This window comes from Aspergillus costaricaensis, assembly GCF_003184835.1.
Source record: "Aspergillus costaricaensis CBS 115574 unplaced genomic scaffold BO79scaffold_15, whole genome shotgun sequence".
NCBI lineage: Eukaryota > Fungi > Ascomycota > Eurotiomycetes > Eurotiales > Aspergillaceae > Aspergillus > Aspergillus costaricensis.
In genome coordinates, this window is record NW_020291815.1 from 820,047 (window position 1) to 837,663 (window position 17,617).

The 17,617-nt window shown below is 47.5% G+C and overlaps 9 protein-coding genes across 9 annotated transcripts; 4 read left to right on the forward strand and 5 right to left on the reverse strand.

Annotated features, from left to right (window-relative positions):
- Positions 1–59: 59 nt before the first annotated feature.
- On the reverse strand, positions 60–1,015 carry BO79DRAFT_255087 (bZIP transcription factor; the record flags this gene model as incomplete). Its single annotated transcript, XM_025686109.1, has 2 exons — positions 60–814; positions 895–1,015. 2 exons carry the CDS (start codon positions 1,013–1,015, stop codon positions 60–62), a joined length of 876 nt encoding a protein of 291 aa, XP_025539871.1.
- A 1,612-nt stretch (positions 1,016–2,627) lies between these two features.
- On the forward strand, positions 2,628–3,321 carry BO79DRAFT_217743 (uncharacterized protein; the record flags this gene model as incomplete). The annotated part of the gene is made up of 2 exons (XM_025683376.1): positions 2,628–2,641; positions 2,712–3,321. 2 exons carry the CDS (start codon positions 2,628–2,630, stop codon positions 3,319–3,321), a joined length of 624 nt encoding a protein of 207 aa, XP_025539872.1.
- Positions 3,322–4,388: 1,067 nt separating this feature from the next.
- On the forward strand, positions 4,389–5,176 carry BO79DRAFT_217744 (uncharacterized protein; the record flags this gene model as incomplete). Its single annotated transcript, XM_025683377.1, has 2 exons — positions 4,389–4,395; positions 4,491–5,176. 2 exons carry the CDS (start codon positions 4,389–4,391, stop codon positions 5,174–5,176), a joined length of 693 nt encoding a protein of 230 aa, XP_025539873.1.
- Positions 5,177–5,475: 299 nt separating this feature from the next.
- On the reverse strand, positions 5,476–6,383 carry BO79DRAFT_228484 (uncharacterized protein; the record flags this gene model as incomplete). Its single annotated transcript, XM_025683965.1, has 3 exons — positions 5,476–5,803; positions 5,887–6,296; positions 6,351–6,383. 3 exons carry the CDS (start codon positions 6,381–6,383, stop codon positions 5,476–5,478), a joined length of 771 nt encoding a protein of 256 aa, XP_025539874.1.
- A 370-nt stretch (positions 6,384–6,753) lies between these two features.
- On the reverse strand, positions 6,754–8,460 carry BO79DRAFT_228485 (kinase-like protein; the record flags this gene model as incomplete). Its single annotated transcript, XM_025683966.1, has 4 exons — positions 6,754–6,931; positions 6,966–7,680; positions 7,728–8,329; positions 8,378–8,460. The coding sequence occupies 4 exons, from the start codon at positions 8,458–8,460 to the stop codon at positions 6,754–6,756; spliced, it is 1,578 nt and encodes a 525-aa protein (XP_025539875.1).
- A 1,109-nt stretch (positions 8,461–9,569) lies between these two features.
- BO79DRAFT_217747 (uncharacterized protein) lies at positions 9,570–10,448 on the reverse strand (the record flags this gene model as incomplete). Its single annotated transcript, XM_025683378.1, has 4 exons — positions 9,570–9,849; positions 9,899–9,914; positions 10,110–10,185; positions 10,347–10,448. 4 exons carry the CDS (start codon positions 10,446–10,448, stop codon positions 9,570–9,572), a joined length of 474 nt encoding a protein of 157 aa, XP_025539876.1.
- Positions 10,449–11,950: 1,502 nt separating this feature from the next.
- On the forward strand, positions 11,951–13,217 carry BO79DRAFT_209086 (sialidase family protein). The gene has a single exon (XM_025682529.1). The coding sequence runs from the start codon at positions 12,004–12,006 to the stop codon at positions 13,135–13,137; it is 1,134 nt and encodes a 377-aa protein (XP_025539877.1). The 5' UTR covers positions 11,951–12,003; the 3' UTR covers positions 13,138–13,217.
- Positions 13,218–13,346: 129 nt separating this feature from the next.
- BO79DRAFT_265582 (uncharacterized protein) lies at positions 13,347–14,613 on the reverse strand (the record flags this gene model as incomplete). Its single annotated transcript, XM_025686889.1, has 2 exons — positions 13,347–13,816; positions 13,881–14,613. 2 exons carry the CDS (start codon positions 14,611–14,613, stop codon positions 13,347–13,349), a joined length of 1,203 nt encoding a protein of 400 aa, XP_025539878.1.
- Positions 14,614–15,530: 917 nt separating this feature from the next.
- On the forward strand, positions 15,531–17,489 carry BO79DRAFT_265583 (uncharacterized protein; the record flags this gene model as incomplete). Its single annotated transcript, XM_025686890.1, has 1 exon — positions 15,531–17,489. The coding sequence occupies one exon, from the start codon at positions 15,531–15,533 to the stop codon at positions 17,487–17,489; it is 1,959 nt and encodes a 652-aa protein (XP_025539879.1).
- Between the last annotated feature and the right edge of the window lie 128 nt (positions 17,490–17,617).

Sequence of the window (17,617 nt, forward strand, 5' to 3'; positions counted from 1 at the left end):
TGTGGCTCACAACACATCATTTGGAGTTCATGAACGACTCATCAACATAGGTACAAGTCTCATGTATCGACGAAAGTAAAGATGCGTTCCCATACCAGAGGTCTCTCCCCTCTCCTAGCCCTCCAACTGTTTGTTGAACGCAGAATTTCCGGACACCCTCGAAGAAATACCCCCCACTTCTTAGCAAAGTCTTCAGTAACCTCCCAGTTTCCCGGATCCCAAGGTGTTCCCCATACGAGGAGTGTGGCATTACTGCTGCGCGTATCCCAGGAAGCCGTTAAATCGTGGCAGAGCTCATCATCATCAAGATCATCGCCTGCTCGGATGAGATTATCTCTCATGCTCGGGAACGGGAAGACATCAAGCCATGGGTGATGTGGAGTCGCACACTGTAGGGATGTTGGGCGCAGGCTGTGGGGAATGCCGACATGATCCTCCGGGACGACATGGGGACCATCGAGCGAGAAAATGGAAATAGTATCATCCAGACACAGCCACTCGGCAGTCATGCCTAAAGCAATGGCATTCTGGTAGGCTGCCCGGAGCACGTTCATTCTGCTTAGGTTCAGAAGCATGTCGGTCTGTGGGGATCCGCCCAGGTAGCGATGCAAAGCCCCGGTTTCAAAGTCGGCCATCAGCTCGTGGACATCTGGAGGGGCAAATGTGCATTGGACATGCTCGGTCTTAGATAGTGTACATGTAATTGTACCCGAAGGGGGAAGTGGGCTTTGAGGATGTGGAGAGCTCGGTGATGATGGGTTGTGGATACTGTTTGCGGCACCCGATAGAACGCCAGCTTTCCGTTGACGTGCTCCTGTGACGGGAAAAGATGAATTTGTCAGAGAAATATGCCATCTCTATCAATAATAAGGAAAGAGGGGTTCTAGTCCTCACGATAGGCCCTCTGATTGAGGCGATTCTGCACTCGGCGCCGTATAACTCGACTGCTCACTCCGCTCCAGTCATCCTCGGGGGCTGCGGCCAGTGCGGGATGTGATAACCGTTGCAGCTGCATTTGGAAGCTTCTATGACACAAAGGAGGGTTGGTCTGTTTCTACCACTACCTACACGGGGCGAGGCTAACAAGTGGCTCTTAAATAGATGTGCAAGATGCTTACATTTCTGTTATCATTGGCCCATTATCAGTCAATCCGCTGGTGGGGCTGATGGAGAAGGAGTGGGTCGAGGGTCTCTTAACTCCGGTATCTACTGCATGGGTTGTTGTAGGCATATGGATTGTAATTGAATCTGGAATCGGTTGACACTTCTCGACATTATATAGAAATTGAGTCAACATATCCCTTTGGTCTTTGCGCTGGTTATTATGGTGTGAACTTTTCCATGGAGAAGAACTAACACCTTGGCTTTTGCAGGTCATATCCGGCTGCAATTGATATATGCCAATACTTCAATATCTCTTGCTTTACTTCCTCACACGGATTGAATCTTAATTTTACTCCCCTCTGGCGGCATCACTTCCAAGAATATATTATCGCGAGCTATATGGAGTTCTATGCCAACCCTCTTTCCAAACACTAGGATATCCGGACATTCTATCTGAGGACATCTAACGTTAGGGTCATAACAGCACGACCAACTCAATACCATGTCACCTAAATAGACCTACACGTTTCCTGACCGAGACCCAGTTTTATCCATCGCAGTCTGGTACCTGCATACTACTCGGCGATGTCGAAGAATCAGACAAATTTCTTGGGGCTAATTCACCCACTCCGTAGGATTCTAGATCGGCCGAATATTGCGTGGCTTCTCAACCCAGTCGAAATCGTGCTGTTGATGGTACCCAGAACGCCAAGTGCCTTGTTCATCGTACAGTTTACGTAGCGCTCGCTGTGTGGTGTACAAGGTCATGGCGTTCAGACGAGGGGAGCATGCCAGCAGGAGTCGGGAGGCGCATGATTCTATTTATGAAGGCGAAATAAATCACCGCTTGGGAAGGGAGTGGTTAGCCTGAGGTGTTAGAAACTGCATTCCATGTGGTTGTTATATACGGGTTGGTTATAATGCTACCTGATGGAACATGACGGAGATAAGCTCAAACCCCGGAAGATGCGGGCAGCTTACACCCTGAATGCGGGTCAGATCCAGTCTTGGGTTTGGATGGGGCACTTGGCAAGTCCTAATCATAATTACGACATTTCATCGGACGCAACAACCAATTGGACAGTAATTTTTTGGGTCCTTAACAATCTATCAAGCATAAAGGAACAATGTAAATAGCTCTCGGCTTGCATGCATGATGTACTGCCTTACCTCTTAGTGAGCGTCGGAGTTGTAGACACCCATAAAGTCACTCAGCAGCGAGCCACTTTTCGGAACATAAAAATATCCTCTCTTCTCAGTTTTTTTTTTTTCTTTTTTTCTTTTTTTTTTTTGTTTTGTTGTATGAAGAAAACAACGATGAGTTGACTACCTCAATCAACTTAAGATTAGTCATGTCAGGCAAAGATTGTCATAGTTGCAAAACAATTAATCGGTCTCCGGAGTATTCTTCCGTTCGGAGACTGTGGTAATATATCTATGGGGTATTTCTATTCCCATCACCATCCTGCAAGCTGGAACGAATACTATCACTAGGACACTAGGCCAAGGCTACACCACGAAAGATGCATGCGAATGAGTGAGTCCCCATCGAATCACACTAACTGATCAATGTTGTCAAATAATTCTATTCTCACATGCCACACTAGAGACCCTTTCAATTCCGGGTGGGCATCCGGATCCTCACAACATGGAGGATCTGAGGCAAAAAGGCGCAGTGGATATGTTCCCCCCTATATGCGCTCGTGCATCACCCCTGATGTGAGAAGGCGACTGGATGACGAATGGATCTTATTGAAAGAGAAGTTGTTTGGTTCCTCTCAAGGCACGGCAGAGCTCTCCGATGACCCAAAAGAGAAAGATAAATCTGACGATGAGGCATCTCCTGATAATCCATCCAACAATATGCCTTCAGCTGAGTCATCATGCGATCCTGGATTGTCCGAGGGTAGCCCATACGAGGGAGAATGCTATGATGATGAATGGTCTGATGATGGATTGCTCGATAATGAATCCTTTAACGATGAGTCGTCCAATGATAGTTCGTCCCAAAATCCCGGGTTCTGGCAATATATCTGCGATATCTGTTCTATGGTCTGGGATTGTATCAAGACCGGATTTCAAAAGGTCTTTGGCTCAATAAAATCCGCGTGTTCTTGGTTATGGGATATTCTATATGAGGCTGGCAGCTGGGTCAAGGAGCATCTGGATAATTTTCTCTCCACGATTACGCAGATATTTATGGATTCCAGGCGGTAAAACTTTGGAGAATATGTCCCTTTGGTCTGAGTCGATTATTAGAATTTGTCATACTCTTCATTGAGTTCAATGGGTTGGTGGATCTGGAAAGGACACTCTGTGGAGGGTTTAATATGAGTTTAATTATAAAATCGAATTTTCCGTTTCACGATCGACAAAAGAAGTAGGTTGCAAAGCAAGGCCACCTTCATTAAGAAGACGCCTTATATACCAGAATAAATCTCAGGAGGAGGTGAGTTATCTTGGAGATATGCTTCGTTCGATGGTAATTTGGTCCAATATATTGCAATTTAAATTGCAGATATATTCTCTTCCCTTACGACATCCAAGTCGAGAAGATAAGTAGTATTCTGTATCCTTGGAGATAGAAAGCTCGCTAAGCCTAGACAAATTGGACTGTATTTCTTTATATCGTCTGCCTGCATCTATATCATATGTACTGTATGCTGAAATGATATTAATTGTAGTAGCGGGAGGATAACAAAGAAGCTCAAGTGACAGAATTGCGGACTAATAGATATATGCACTCGCTAGAAAAATATTACATTACGGACTTAGCACTAAGTTTCTTGGTAAATCGCAGTCTCCAAAATTATTTGACCTGGGGGCATTTAGAGCTACCGATACTTGCTGATGTCCACACAGATGGTTGCGTCTCGAAGGTCAATTTTGTGCGAAAATCCCTTGAAGCATCGGAACTAGCCTTAAAAATGGCAAGACGAAGAAATTAAGCCACCCTGCTGTTCTATTGTAAGACAGGTAAGGTCTTATTAGATAGCTGAAAACTCCAGTATTGCAAATTAACTTGCCCCATTTACGGAATAGGGCTGGGTTACACAATGAATGACGGGATGTCAGGCTGTTTAGGCGTACTGCATCATGCACCCCTGCTACAACGAAGTGAAGGAGATACCCGATATAGTCAAGTAGTATTTTGTTTTCCCTCTAGCCCGAGACTTGTATAAGAGAGAGCGCCAGCTGTTGAATCCAAGTCCAGGAGAAAACCCCTCAACTAGAAACAGCAAGTCAGTTTGACTCTGGGCAAGTCTATACCAAGGATCAAGAATATGGCTAGTAAGTACCTGATTGTTTCGATCATTTCTTCATAATCGTTTGCGGTATTTTATTTCCGGCCCAAAATTATAATGTACTAATATTGTCTATTATAGACCTAGAGAGCAGCATTCACAACCCCAATCCCCGCCCTTTGGAAGATGAAAAATACAACGAGATCGAAGGAATCGACTACACCGCCGGGTATGTAAAGCAACTCAGCTCGGACGATGAACTCCTCGCCGGAGCCTGGGGCATGAATGCCACCACAGAGATATGGGATCTATGCTACCGGAGCGGCCCAAGAATGGCGAAAATCCTCGAGGAGTTTGTCAGGAGCATGAAGCCTTCAAAGAGGGCCTACGACGACGTAGGGGATATCCTGACTATTGACATGCAGCTATTCTATTGGTCCCAAGACATGGCTTTTATATCCATCTTCGATGATACAGAACCTCCCCGATTGGACTGGGACAAGGTCACGATGAACAATATTGTAGGAATCACTGCGATCTGGACTTTACATGAAATGGCTAGGATCAAACCGGGTATGTTTCGTCACACTTATCAATACGTCCCTGGAGAGAGGAATCCGTTCAAGTTGGATGCTTATGATCTTCTTCATGGAATAATGCTTTTGCGCTGGGTGCTTCGCACCTGGAATTATGATCGCAACCAACAGCCTGACAGACCCCGGCCGTTGAGGGCTAAGGAGAGACGATTTTGGAGACCGAAAGCGCGGGTTCCATCGTTCGCACCATTGCCTGAGCCGGAGGATAGTGATATGATGGATATTGATTGAATAGTACTATAGCACGGAATGATGTGGTACGGCGGTGCTTTGACTTGATCCAGTCTTTGGCTATAGGCCAATTCATTAAGTGCGCTGTTAAAGCTGGCAAAAAAAAAAAAAAATAGGGTCATCTTAGATACGAAACGAGACTACTTTACTATATTCAGTGACCAGAGTGTGGGGTCCTTAGATAGAAAATGATTGTAATTTCAGTATTTCCCGTAAAGATTCGATGGACTCTGACGGAACTTCAAGATCCAGTAAAGCGTGCCACATGCCCACATACTCAGGATGTAAATAAACACCGATTACTCTTCCTTCGCAAGCGGCAGATCCGTGCTAGTGGAAGCATTGAAGTCCTCATACAGCGACTGCATGTTCTCATAGCTGTTACTCCAGCATTTTCTGATGACATTTTCACAAAGTAAACCAGTTGTCACAGGGATATCCTCTGGTTCCGGCCAGCGATCTTGTTCAAAGTAGTCGTACCAGAAGGCACGCCATGCTGCGATAGAATAAATAGTGCATCCAATGCCAAGTATGTCGACTCGCGGAAAAGGTTCTTCCATGTAGATAGCTTCCATATTAGCATCCAACGCATATATCTCGGCATTACCAAAATCAGTAACCTTCAGGCTATCATTATGAACAAGTATATTGTTGGGCTTGAAATCCTGATGGAGAACCTTGCAAGAATAGATATGCCAAAATGCCTCGACTATTGTTGAATCCACGAGGTGCGAGTTGCTTTGGATGGCTTGTCGTGGTTTCCAATATATGTTTCAAGATCTCCTTGCTGTGCATAAGCCAGCTTGATTGCGCCTGTTGACTGATCATGCACGCCCAGGTACGGTATAATTTCTTTATGGTTTCCCAGGCGCTCGTAGATTTCTTTCTCGGTACTGATCATGTCGCGGTACATTTCATTGTAAGGCTCATTATCGGGAAGGTACTTTGGATGTTTGATGACTGTATTTTGGTCGGCTTTGCAGATGTATCCGGAGTAGCCCATTGCGATAAAGTTTGGTGGCTGCTTCAGGTGCACGATCTTCCTGTTGCCATCGGGCTGTTGTTCGAACGCTTCGTGGTCAATGACAACGATGGTTGTTTCTTCGGACAGCTCAGCATTCTAAATAAACTGGTTAGCAGAGTACAATCGTATGCTTGCTCATAGAAAACAGACACTTGAGACATGTTCCTGCATCGTAGGCTCCATCGTGGGTTAGTATGGTCAATTAGTTGAGGTGGAACTTGGAGCAGCCGGTTCGCCTGAGATAGGTACCTGGACCGAGGACTATATAGGCCAGAGGTGAACTTCTAAGGCAGAGCATGAGATATTGACATGTACGGGTAATTGTCTATCTCGTGAAATGATATCTCCGCAACTGACACAATACAGTGAAGAATGGGCGGCATAGATCAGGGGGGCTTAAAACATGTTTGTGACATGCGTGAGTGCATTCACGGTACTTAACTAATGCTTACTCTGCAATACAGGCTCCTTAACATTTCAAACAGTCGTCAGAAAGTATCATCCCATGCCGTCTCCCATTGTGTATTAATTGGGCGATGGTCAGTTTATATTATCATACTCTTGGAGGAGAAGAGTAGTCTTTATCATCCTTAAAGGGCCAGTTCCGCCAGCAAATATCACGCTCATCCTCCTCGGCCTGCCGTACCATTTCCAATCGATATTCCAGATTTCTCCGAGACGCCCGCTCAAAGTTTGCGGGTTCTGTACCACCTTCGGGGTCAATACCTAAACTTATTCCTGATAATTTCCAGGAGTTCTTCGCACTCATTCCACTCATTTGATTCCTCCATTGCTGTGTGCTGTTCCTGATCAGAAAAGACCACCGGACACCGTTCTGACGTAATCGCGTTCCAAACATGCGGAGTTGTGATTCTGACAAGAGCAGCACGAAGGTTGATGACATCTCCATCCCAGGGGTATCCTGTCTGTTGATGTAGATATTGTCGCATGCCAAGGTGTGGGATCTTCAAAGCGCTCCAGTGATTACCATTATACAACCCAGTAGCTGCTGTGTAATAGAGGTTTGCTTCCTTCGAGCGAAATACAACTTTTGCTTCCATCTGTTCCTCGCTGCTCATATCGGAAAAGTTATCTGGGAGGGATGGAACCTGTAAGCGTTGAGCCTTCGACAAATCATGCTCGCAAAAGGCTGGGTAGCCTGCCTGCATGAACAGCGGGAAGATGATGCTATCTTGCCAGTCTATAATGCTCACAATCTTCTTGGAGCCACGTTCTAGTAAGATATTATTCAGAGTCAAGTCTGGATGTCGTAGAGTGGGATAATTATGATTTGGGTCTTCTGGTATCAAGGGAGTGGCAAGTTGCAGGAATTTTGAAAGAAGCGAGGTATGCTCCGAAGGGTCGATATCGAAACTGGTAGGAAGGAGAAAGGTTCTTCGAGGTTGAGGCTTAGCATACTGCAATATGCAAGTGGTCTCTCGTCGAGCAGCAGATGTAAAGCAGTCTTCGGATGAGAGCCCTTTGCAAGGGTTAGCTTCATACAAATAACTTCAGGGGACCACTAACAAGGACCGCGATCAATCTTGGTATTACTCCGAACACCATACCAGAACTGCCGCGCAGCAATAGGACCAATACAGAAGTCTTCTACCGAAAGCGGTAGCTGCGGTTCCCCTTGCAGATCTCTTTTGCGATATAAACTTCCGTACCCCGGAAATGGATAGCTGAAAATCGTCTCTTCAACTTCCGCTATTTGTTTCATCAAGCTACTCACCTCCGCTGTGGAGAGAGATAGCCATTGCGACGCAAGACTGACCCCTTTTATTCGCTCCATAATGATGTACTCTGTCCCAACTGGATTGGTCGAATCTGACGAGTACGCCAAGATCTTTGGAACTGGAACTTTTAGAATATCTCGCAAGAAGGCCATCGTGGCAACCTCACTGGCGGTGGTGTAATGGCGAGGACCAGCAATGGGAGTGGGAATCCGTGCTATGACTTCTTTTCCGGAGTTTGTTCCTAATAGGAAAACCTTGTTGAATCCTCCTTCCGCAAGCTTGATGATGAAAGGGCAATGATCCTCCTCCATTACCTGGCCTGCAACACGCTGAAGCTCAGTCGGATTGAATTTGACGTATCTTTCCTCAGACCGTTTGTCTTCGTTCATTCTAGGAAGCATCAGTGTTCGTATCTTAGGGAAGTTGTATCAAACTCACATCCACCGTCGAGACGTGTTCCTGAAGAAGTCATCGCGCAGTGACGTTTGGCTACACCAATGGATGTGTGACGCTCTCGACATGGTGCGCTTCTTGGTATACCACAGTTGGAATAGAAGATATGTATGTGGAATACTTCTCCCAGCATACAATGCCTGGGAGTTAAGCATTTCACCGAGACTAAGGGAGAATGAAGGGTAAATTCGATGATAGAATTCATGGTGTGTTAATAAAAAACTGTTATCAATTTACTGTCTATCCACTCTCACAACTCTTGACCGCCCTGGGCTGTGTTTGCATAGTACGATCTGGCAATTCCCCAGCTGGAGTCAACAGGGGACTCGTGGCATGTCCAGACATCCCTTTCACGGTATTTTCCGGTGATTGTCTTATCACTATACTACTTGAGCAGCCTATGGGGTGGTAGGGTGGTCTATACGAGCTGATTTAAGGCACAGCTATTGCACGGCTTGGCAGACAAATGGTAGAATCTTGTTAAGATGTTTTGTAAGGGTAGCACATGGGACAGAGCAATTCACATCTAACTCGTAAAGAATTTTCATCATACATCAAAATCTTCATATAGCCATGTCTATATCATACTGAAAAATACTACTGTGGACGTTTCCAAGTATCAAAATTCGATAATTTGAGTGACTGCGTCCGGAAAACTGCTTGTAGCTACTGCAATGGATTTCCTCATTTACCTCCTGTTGACTACCTTCTTAAATCAGCATTCCCACGGTGTATTAAGGCGACTAAAATCCAAAAATTGACTTATCGATCCCCATGCCAATTAGAATTGAGTAGGTTCACGTTGAGTGAGGGAACAAACTTGCAACATGCCCCTCAAAATGTGCTGTGTCAATATATTAGAAATTGTGATACTGGCTAACGGAACAGTTTGGGGAACAGAAAATAACAAACTAGAGGCCTTAGCGAACAAAGCGGCCAAGAACGTACTACATGTTGTGGAACATACATATGAATGGCTCACTGTAGAGAACAGCAAAATCGGCAGTATATACAAGGCATGGAGCGGAGAGATGTATTGCTACAAGATAACACTGTCAATGATTTCGGATATGCTTCAAAGACTTTCGGCGGCCGCTCTCATGATCACTCCAAACTCATCCATGGTGGCATCCTGCGGAACGCTTAATTCCATTATCACACTATGCTGACCGTTCTTTCAGATCCAAGATTGGTTCGACAACGATTTGGCTTGCGAAGCTGCTTGCCAGTGAAAGATGTTGGCGGTCCTAGTATCACCGGGCTTCGCAGTCGGTCTAGTGTCGGCAATTTCACGCGTATGATCACCCCGATCAAAGTAGAAGCCGATAGCTCCCAATTCGCGTTCTGTAGTAGGGTAAGTAGGCTTCCCCGCCCCAACAGTAGGTCTTGTGAACTTCCTGTGGACCACCTTGATCCTCTTGGGATCCAACATGTGTTCCACAGCCTTTTTTCCAACCCTTTTCAATCCAGTCATAGCGTACACGCTAATCAGACACAATAACGTACAACTTGGCTCTGGTTCCTGGTTTGGAAGTTTGGCCAACGATGTGGGGAGTTTATAACCTAGGTCAAAATGGGAAGGCAGCTTCCCGGAGCATTAGTTATCGTTTGTATTCTGATAGTGTGCTCTGAATAGTTCCGTAGTACATCCTACATATGAGACGTGCATCATATCCCAACATAAGTCTTTGTAAAGGGTGGGAGCTGGCTATCTTACCAGATAGGTCTGCTCTCGAGATCACACCTTGGGGACAAGGTTGCCTACGTAGAAATATGAAAAGCTTTTCTGTAAGCTGTACGACAAAGCATCAGCGGGGAGTTAACGGTTAAGAGCTATCGGTGAAAGCAGATCAAGTACTTTCATGAAGCCTATGGGTTGTACATAGCTAGTAAGTGTCTATCTGTGATCAACTGCTGTGAGAGAAGTTTCGAATGACAAGATATGGAATCAGACCTCAATATCATCGAAGGAATCCTGAAAGGATGAGAAGCTCAGGAAGAGAAAGAACATTACAGGCAACGCCAGGTAGGCGGCAGGAGACCTGGTGAAGGCCATGGCTATCGTGAATGATGCTGCAAGACATGATTAATTCATTAGTGCTCCGTACTATCATTCCCTGCTCAACACATGGGACATGGTCTGGGTAATTTGCAGGCTGCTAAAAGATCGCGGCCATTTGCGTCTGTCTTTCCCAAAAGTCCGAGGCTCACTCTTCAGTCGATTGGCGTACACAAGCTTCCTTCTGTATCAAAATAAATAGTCTATACGATCTAAATTATACACTGTCCCCATGCGAGACGAGCTCTGACTTCCTTCACGCTTACCAATTTGACTTCTGCGTTGATGTGATACAGCAATCCGAAGTGGACGCCGGTCATTTGAAACAACTACGGGGCCCACGACATTTCGCAAAGGCTTGCTATGTAGCTTGCGTTTGCGGATACGGGCTTGATAAAGTGCTTATCTAATCGTTCAATGATCCAGGGAGAAATAGTAGGCCAATATAGCATAGACCCCAATCTAATGAAGGTAGCCTTAGAGGCAGCTAGGGTTTCGAATCAGATGTGCCATTTACCTTCCAATGACCAATGCTCACCATATTCCCCTCTCATTAAGAAAACGGGACAAACTAGCATTCCCCGTGCCAGGCTTGTCGTACTGCATATGGCATACTTCTCATTCTGAAGGATGATCGAGAGAAAGGAGAAGATACTATTTACTGATTTCCAAGCTCATATTACCTCGGGTGAGGCAGTATCTCGACCGGACGGGACAGACCAGAATTGCCTATGGGTTGTCAAATTCCGCTCTTGGTGCGCTTCAGGAGTGAAGTCTCCAGTTACTGTCATTCAGCTAACAGCTCCACCAACTAGTAATATACCGAGTTATGAATGGCAGCTTGAAATGCGAATAGCTTATAAGCTTCACTCAGGCAAAATACTGTGGTTCACTAGGTCATGTGAGGCCCAGTCCTCGAAGACCACTTAGCTGAAGGCCCCTTTTTGTACAGAGAGGAGCCTTTCAGCACTGTTTCGTAAGCAATAAAACAGGACATCTACTTATGAGGATAGAAAATATACCCGGAGTCCTGGACATTCGTAAAAGGCAAACGACTGGCCCACACACCCCATCAGCACAGATAGTCATAGGAGAAAAGGCTATTTATGTATCCATAGCGAGAAACTACTCAGTATCAAAACAAAGCTTCTCAACCAATCAAGCTACTGACACTTAATCCTTCCCCGCGAAACAGGGCCACAACAGGTGCGGATCAGCCCTAACGCCTCGGTATGCCCTGTACTACGGCTACATAGTACGCAATTCACCCCACCGCATCGCATCACCAACCACCATTCACCCGCCCATGACTCCAACAATTCACCAACATGGCTAACCAGCTGAGTGAACATCATCATAATTATAGCATCAGGTCAGGCAACCGTGTTTCACCGCCGATCCCCCTGATGACGTCATCCTGGGCCTCAGCCACTCCCCACTTTGACTCCATTTCCAAATAAATACCCCGCCTGTCAGCCTTCTCAGGGTCCTAGGGTCCAAACACCTCCCACTCCAACTCTATCCGTCTTTCACTCTCCCTACTACTCTCATCATGCCTGGACACTTCGGCCAGAAAATCCTCAACACCCTCGGAATCGACCATCACGGTCACCACGGCCATGGCCAAGGCCAACCCTACCAACAGCCGCCCCCACCAGGCGACAACCGTCTCGCCGGCAACCGCGTCATCCACAACGACGAGCGCCTCCTCTCCCCCCACCCCGCCGGCACCTACCCACGCCTCGCGCGCCTCCACGACGGTCGCATCCTTGCCTCATTCACGCGATTTGTTGGCGGCGGTGAACGTGTCCTAATGGTCTCAATCAGCGAGGATAACGGCCAAACTTTCACCGACCATGGCGAAATCACCCGCGGCAAGGGCGACGTCGACAACGTGTACCTTCTCGAGATCGGACCTGGAACTGTCCTTGCTGCCTTCCGTAATCACGATATTGGTCCTGGTGGCCCTTCACACTTCCGCATCACTGTTTGCCGTTCCACGGACGCCGGGCGCAGTTGGTCCTTCGCCTCCCAGGCCGCAGAGAAGCCCGCCCCCTTGGGTATCTGGGAACCGTTTATGAGACTGGGTCGTCGGCCGGGCGAGATCCAGCTCACGTATTCGCAGGAGTTTGCGCATAACAACCAGTGCACCATGCTGGTGAGGTCGTATGATGGGGGTTCGTCGTGGTCGGCACCGCAGTGTCTGCACGGGGCGGAGGATCAGCGCAGAGATGGTATGAATGGTATTGCGAGGACGTGGGATCAGGCGAGGAATTGCGAAGCGTTGGTTATGGTCTTTGAGACGACCACGTATGGCACGTTCGATGTCGAGGCGTTGGTTAGTTACGATGATGGCGAGACGTGGGGTGGCAGGCAGCAGGTGTATGTGCCCGCGCAGGGACACAACGCGGGAGCCCCTCAGATCGCTAGTCTCGGTGATGGATCATTGGCTGTCATCTTCATGTGCGATGAGGATTTTGATGAGGTAAACTGGACCAAGAATGCTTGTGTCAAGGTCGTCTTTGGGTCCATGCCCCATGACGGGAGGATTATGTGGACGAGGCCCACGACAGTGTGTCGGGATTCGAGTCACTGGCCGGGTATCTTCACTCTCGATGACAGACGGTTGTTGGCGCTGTATGAGTGTGGTGGTCCTAAGGCGAAGACGATTGCGTTGGAGTGGTAGTGGCTATATACCTATTTAACGGCGACATTGCATGTAATATGAGTTTAGCCTGATTGATGTAAATGACATGTTATTCTCAGGACGGTTCGAGTAATGAGAGTGTGCAACCCCATAGTACGACCGTTGCCAGATCTGTAGCTGGTAGTATGTCTGCAAGTATGTGTCTTTTAGACGTGCTCTTGACACTTCATCTCTTCGCAGGCTGCAACTCATCGGCGACTGCTTCGATCACTCCCATTCCGACTGTCATGTCGACGCTTGTGTCTCCTCCCTGAGCTACGGGAGCTCTGACCAGAGGTCCACGAATAAACCGAGTAGAAGTCACTGCCAGCCACGGATCCAGCCTGGGATGCAGTGCTGTGCCGACTCTTATGTCGACGCGAATGATGTCGGATAGTATGCTGTTCGGTCTCTCCAGCTGATGCGACTGTCGAGGCGCGCTCCAACTCATCATCTGTTTCTCGACCAACGGCTTCCTCATATATGTACTCGTCACCACTCACTGGATCTTCTGCCAGCACATCACGCATCTTCTCTTGCACTTGTACCTGCTCGCCAGGTTGTCGTATTGGCTCATCGACGGACTGATCATGAATCACCAATCCGTCCGTCTTCCCAATCTCCCCATCATGCAATACCTGCATCCCCAACAACCTGGGATTCTCATCCTGTCCAGTCCCTATTCCAAACACTATTACCCCATCAGCACCTCAAATCAACGGCTCCGGAATAGGACAACTTACGTTGTTCCCAAAACCCCCTCTGCGGCTTCCACAACCCCACATTCCCCAACTCGCCCTCCCTGACCCCCGGAAGAAACATTCTTACCAACGGCACCCCATTATGCACATCACAATAAACATCGAACGGCTCAATACTCTCCACCGGAAACTTGATCGGCGTCTCCACCGTAATGGGATAGTACGCCGGAACAAGTAACCTGAAATGCACCTCCCCTTCCCCGCCTCCTCTCCCCACACCTGCCCTCCTCATAGCCTGCATATAAATAACCACCGCATCCAAACTCCCAAATATCCCAATGAAACGCTCACCCAGCACGCCGCGATTCAGAACCAAATCCTCGAAATGATGTCGCCAGATCGTGTCCGGGTGGTAAACGAGGTACCATATTGAGGACGGCTCGGATTTGATTTTGTGTTGGAGCATGTTGTACACGAGGGTGGGGAATTCGGATGCGACGCGCAGTGCATTGTCGCGGGCGAGAGTGTCGGAGATGGTGCCCAGGTGGGAGGAGATTTGGCGTAGTTGGGTGTTGGTTTCGAGGGCTTGGTGGATGGTGATTGCGGCGAGGGCGGGCGGTGCGAAGCTGCTGGCCAGGGTGAGGGCCGTGCTGGCGTAGAGGGGGTTGTCGCCGTGGGAGTCTTGGGCGATCAGTATGGTGGAGAGCAGGTCGTGGGTGGTTTTGGAGATGGTTGTTAGGGTTGTGAGGAGGTTGGGGAGGGATTTGAAGACCATTTTTGGTCCTTTCTTTCTCGGTTGTAGACGGGATCAGTGGTAGTGGTGATGGGTGTTTCCGCGGTTTAGTCTTAGACTTGAATTGGGATTTGGGTGTATTTACGATCATGATAAGTGATTTTGTGGAGCTGTCCACGTTGATGCATTCAAGTGGGGTGGTCAGAACGAATTGAAACAGCCGTTTATCACTAAGCACTGAGGACAACTCATGGTGCTAAATTGTGGACCAATTATTTTGATTCGCCTCACTTTGGGTGTATATTCTTGGTGATAATGTTATAAATTATTCGGTTGCCCCCGATTTCAGGCTGCTTTGTTGTTTGTTCGTTCCGATGTTTGTCGAATTGCCAAGAATAAAGAGTTGAGGAACTGCTTTCAAATGTGTGCGATTACCCGCGCAGCTATTGTAGCAGATATGGGCAGAGCCCCTTTATTAATGTCATATACGGGAGTTTCCGATGGGACCGTGCTTATTTTAATTGTAATTGAAGGGACCTATCAGTGATCAAGAATGATTGGTACCGCTAAGTTACACCTACTATATGAAACAGTCTTTCACATGGAGAACTTCAGATATACAAACCATGGCATAACAGTCAAAAGATCGTACGGTGCTAACCGATATGGCAGAATAGCAAGTATGTAACAGAGTTGGGGTTTCCTCGATTCAAGCTCTAGCAACAGACTTCATGCTTTATTTACATGCTTTTGTGATCCCCATGGTTGCTCTTGTCTCGATATAAGTATGTAGTCCTTGTACCTTGGATTTCACTTCCTCTATCGACTCATCGCTGACCCGTGGAGCGTTTTTCATACTCTATTTTCTTCCCAGGCCATCGATACATACTGCTTTGACAAGCCCCTGGTTATGTGTCTTATAGCCCATACTCTTCCGATTACTGCAATATCACTACATCATGTCGGGAAGATTCATAAGCAACGACTTGAATCCATCCGGTCCACCCAGACAAAATATGATAGGCATCTTTGGCCTTCCCGGATCTGGAAAGACCCATCTTCTGAATCAGCTCCGAAGGGAACTTGAGGGGGGCCCTTTTTCGTTCTATGAGTACGAAGAGGTCAAAAAAGCCTGCCCTGTTCACTGGTTTGCCTATGATAGCGCCTTTGAATCCATCAGCCATGAATGTGATGATGCTGGGGTCACAGGGATCGCCACAGCTAATTACATGCAACCGGACGACTTCGGCGACCATCCATACACGACACTTCTGGATGATGGTACCCTCAATAGGCCATTCACGCATATCATGTATGTGAACACCCCTGTCGAGGTAGTCCATCAGCGTTGTATGGAGGACGCTGAAAAGAATCATCTTACCTGGTGTTCTCTTGATTACTTTCGCAAATGGGCCGATGAAGAAATCATTGGGCTGAAAGACACGTGTTTCGACCGGAAGATCATGTTCACCATGGTGGATCCGCATGACCTTCCGAAGATTATCACCCTCATTCACACCTTTCAGCTTGATCGAAATGAAGAACACAATCAAGGCATTGTGGATCAGTGTATTGACGAAGTTGTAGCTCCTTGGCAAGGGCAGGTGGACAAGGTCCTAGTCATGGACTGCGATGGAGTCTTCGCACCCAAATATGAAGAGCAGGCCTTCTGGGAAATGTTCTATTTTGGTGAGAGTAATGACAAGAGACCCCGTGCCTTGCCGATGAGACACCCGTGGTGTGGCTTTAATGAAGATTACTCGGAATGCCGTCAATCAAGCTTAGCGTACGAGCAAGCTGTAGCCGACGGCCGATTTGACGAGGCCTGCGGAAAGGCTGCGTCTGTAGTTGCTCTCTATCCCGAAATCAGAAGCTTTCTGCATCGTGTCTCGAAGTGTCCGCGCCTTCGCATCATCCTGGTGACTTCCAGACTACGCTTGCTGTGGGAAAGGGTTCTGGCGCAAGAGGGTCTCTCGCAATCTGTCAAGGTCATTGGCTCGGGCCCACTCTCCAACGGTTATATAGTCACCCCTACGGCTAAAGAGAGATTGATCGAACGTCTCAGGACAGTCCATAACTTGCAGGTGTGGGCCTTTGGAGGACACGGTTCGCCTGAGCACATGCTTCATCGAGCACATTATTCGATCATCCTTCGCCGCCCAGATAATCGCTTCTATAATGAAGTATGGTTATCCGACGTGGCTTCGAAATTGAAGGGTTCGAAGGATTGCATAGACTCAACCACCCTCCATCTGACGGAACTCGAGGAGCCAGCCTTTTTGGATCAACTCATTCAACATCAATTTACCCTTGCCCACGCGACCCACAAGGGTGTAGCAAAGTTGCTGCATACCAAGATGCTGAGAACGATATACTTCCCCGATCAGCGTTTGGAGGAAAAGGTCTATCATGAAGTTGGATGGTATCTTGCCAGTGAATACATAAGCGAGCTAGGAGGCGTTGAGGAGGCTGCTATTGATGTCTCCGAGGAGCTCAAAGCCACTGGCTATCAACTTGTCCGTGAAAGCGGCATGCTTACTATTCCCCTAAAGGGAGGTAGCCACCAGATGGCCGCTGGAATTCGGGATGTCTTTCAGAAAGCTTGCACCCTGCGGACAGTTTACCCAGAATACATCGATGATGACCATCTACGGGAAATGCACACTGTTGTGCTTGTGGAAGCTGTTGCGGATAGTGCTGAAGTTATCACGCGTTATGTCAACCACATCCACAGAGTGAAGCCATGCCTTCCTATTCTCGTTGTGGCCGGAATCCTTCAAGCTGAGCTGGTTGCACCGGGTGGACCGCTGCATTCTCTCATTCGAGGCGGTCCCATCACGGTGGTTGCTCTAAGTCTAGTCAAAGGCAGAGAAATGACTACCGAAAGCTATGTTTATGAGACTGGTCGCATTTCCTGAGGCGTACCTGGCTTTTCTGGTAAATTTTCTCGTGACCGTTATCCGTGTTCGACGTCGTCATTGTTTCTCATGTCGACCGTCCAGCTACCTGACTACTAAATTGGCAATGTTCGAATTTGATATATAAT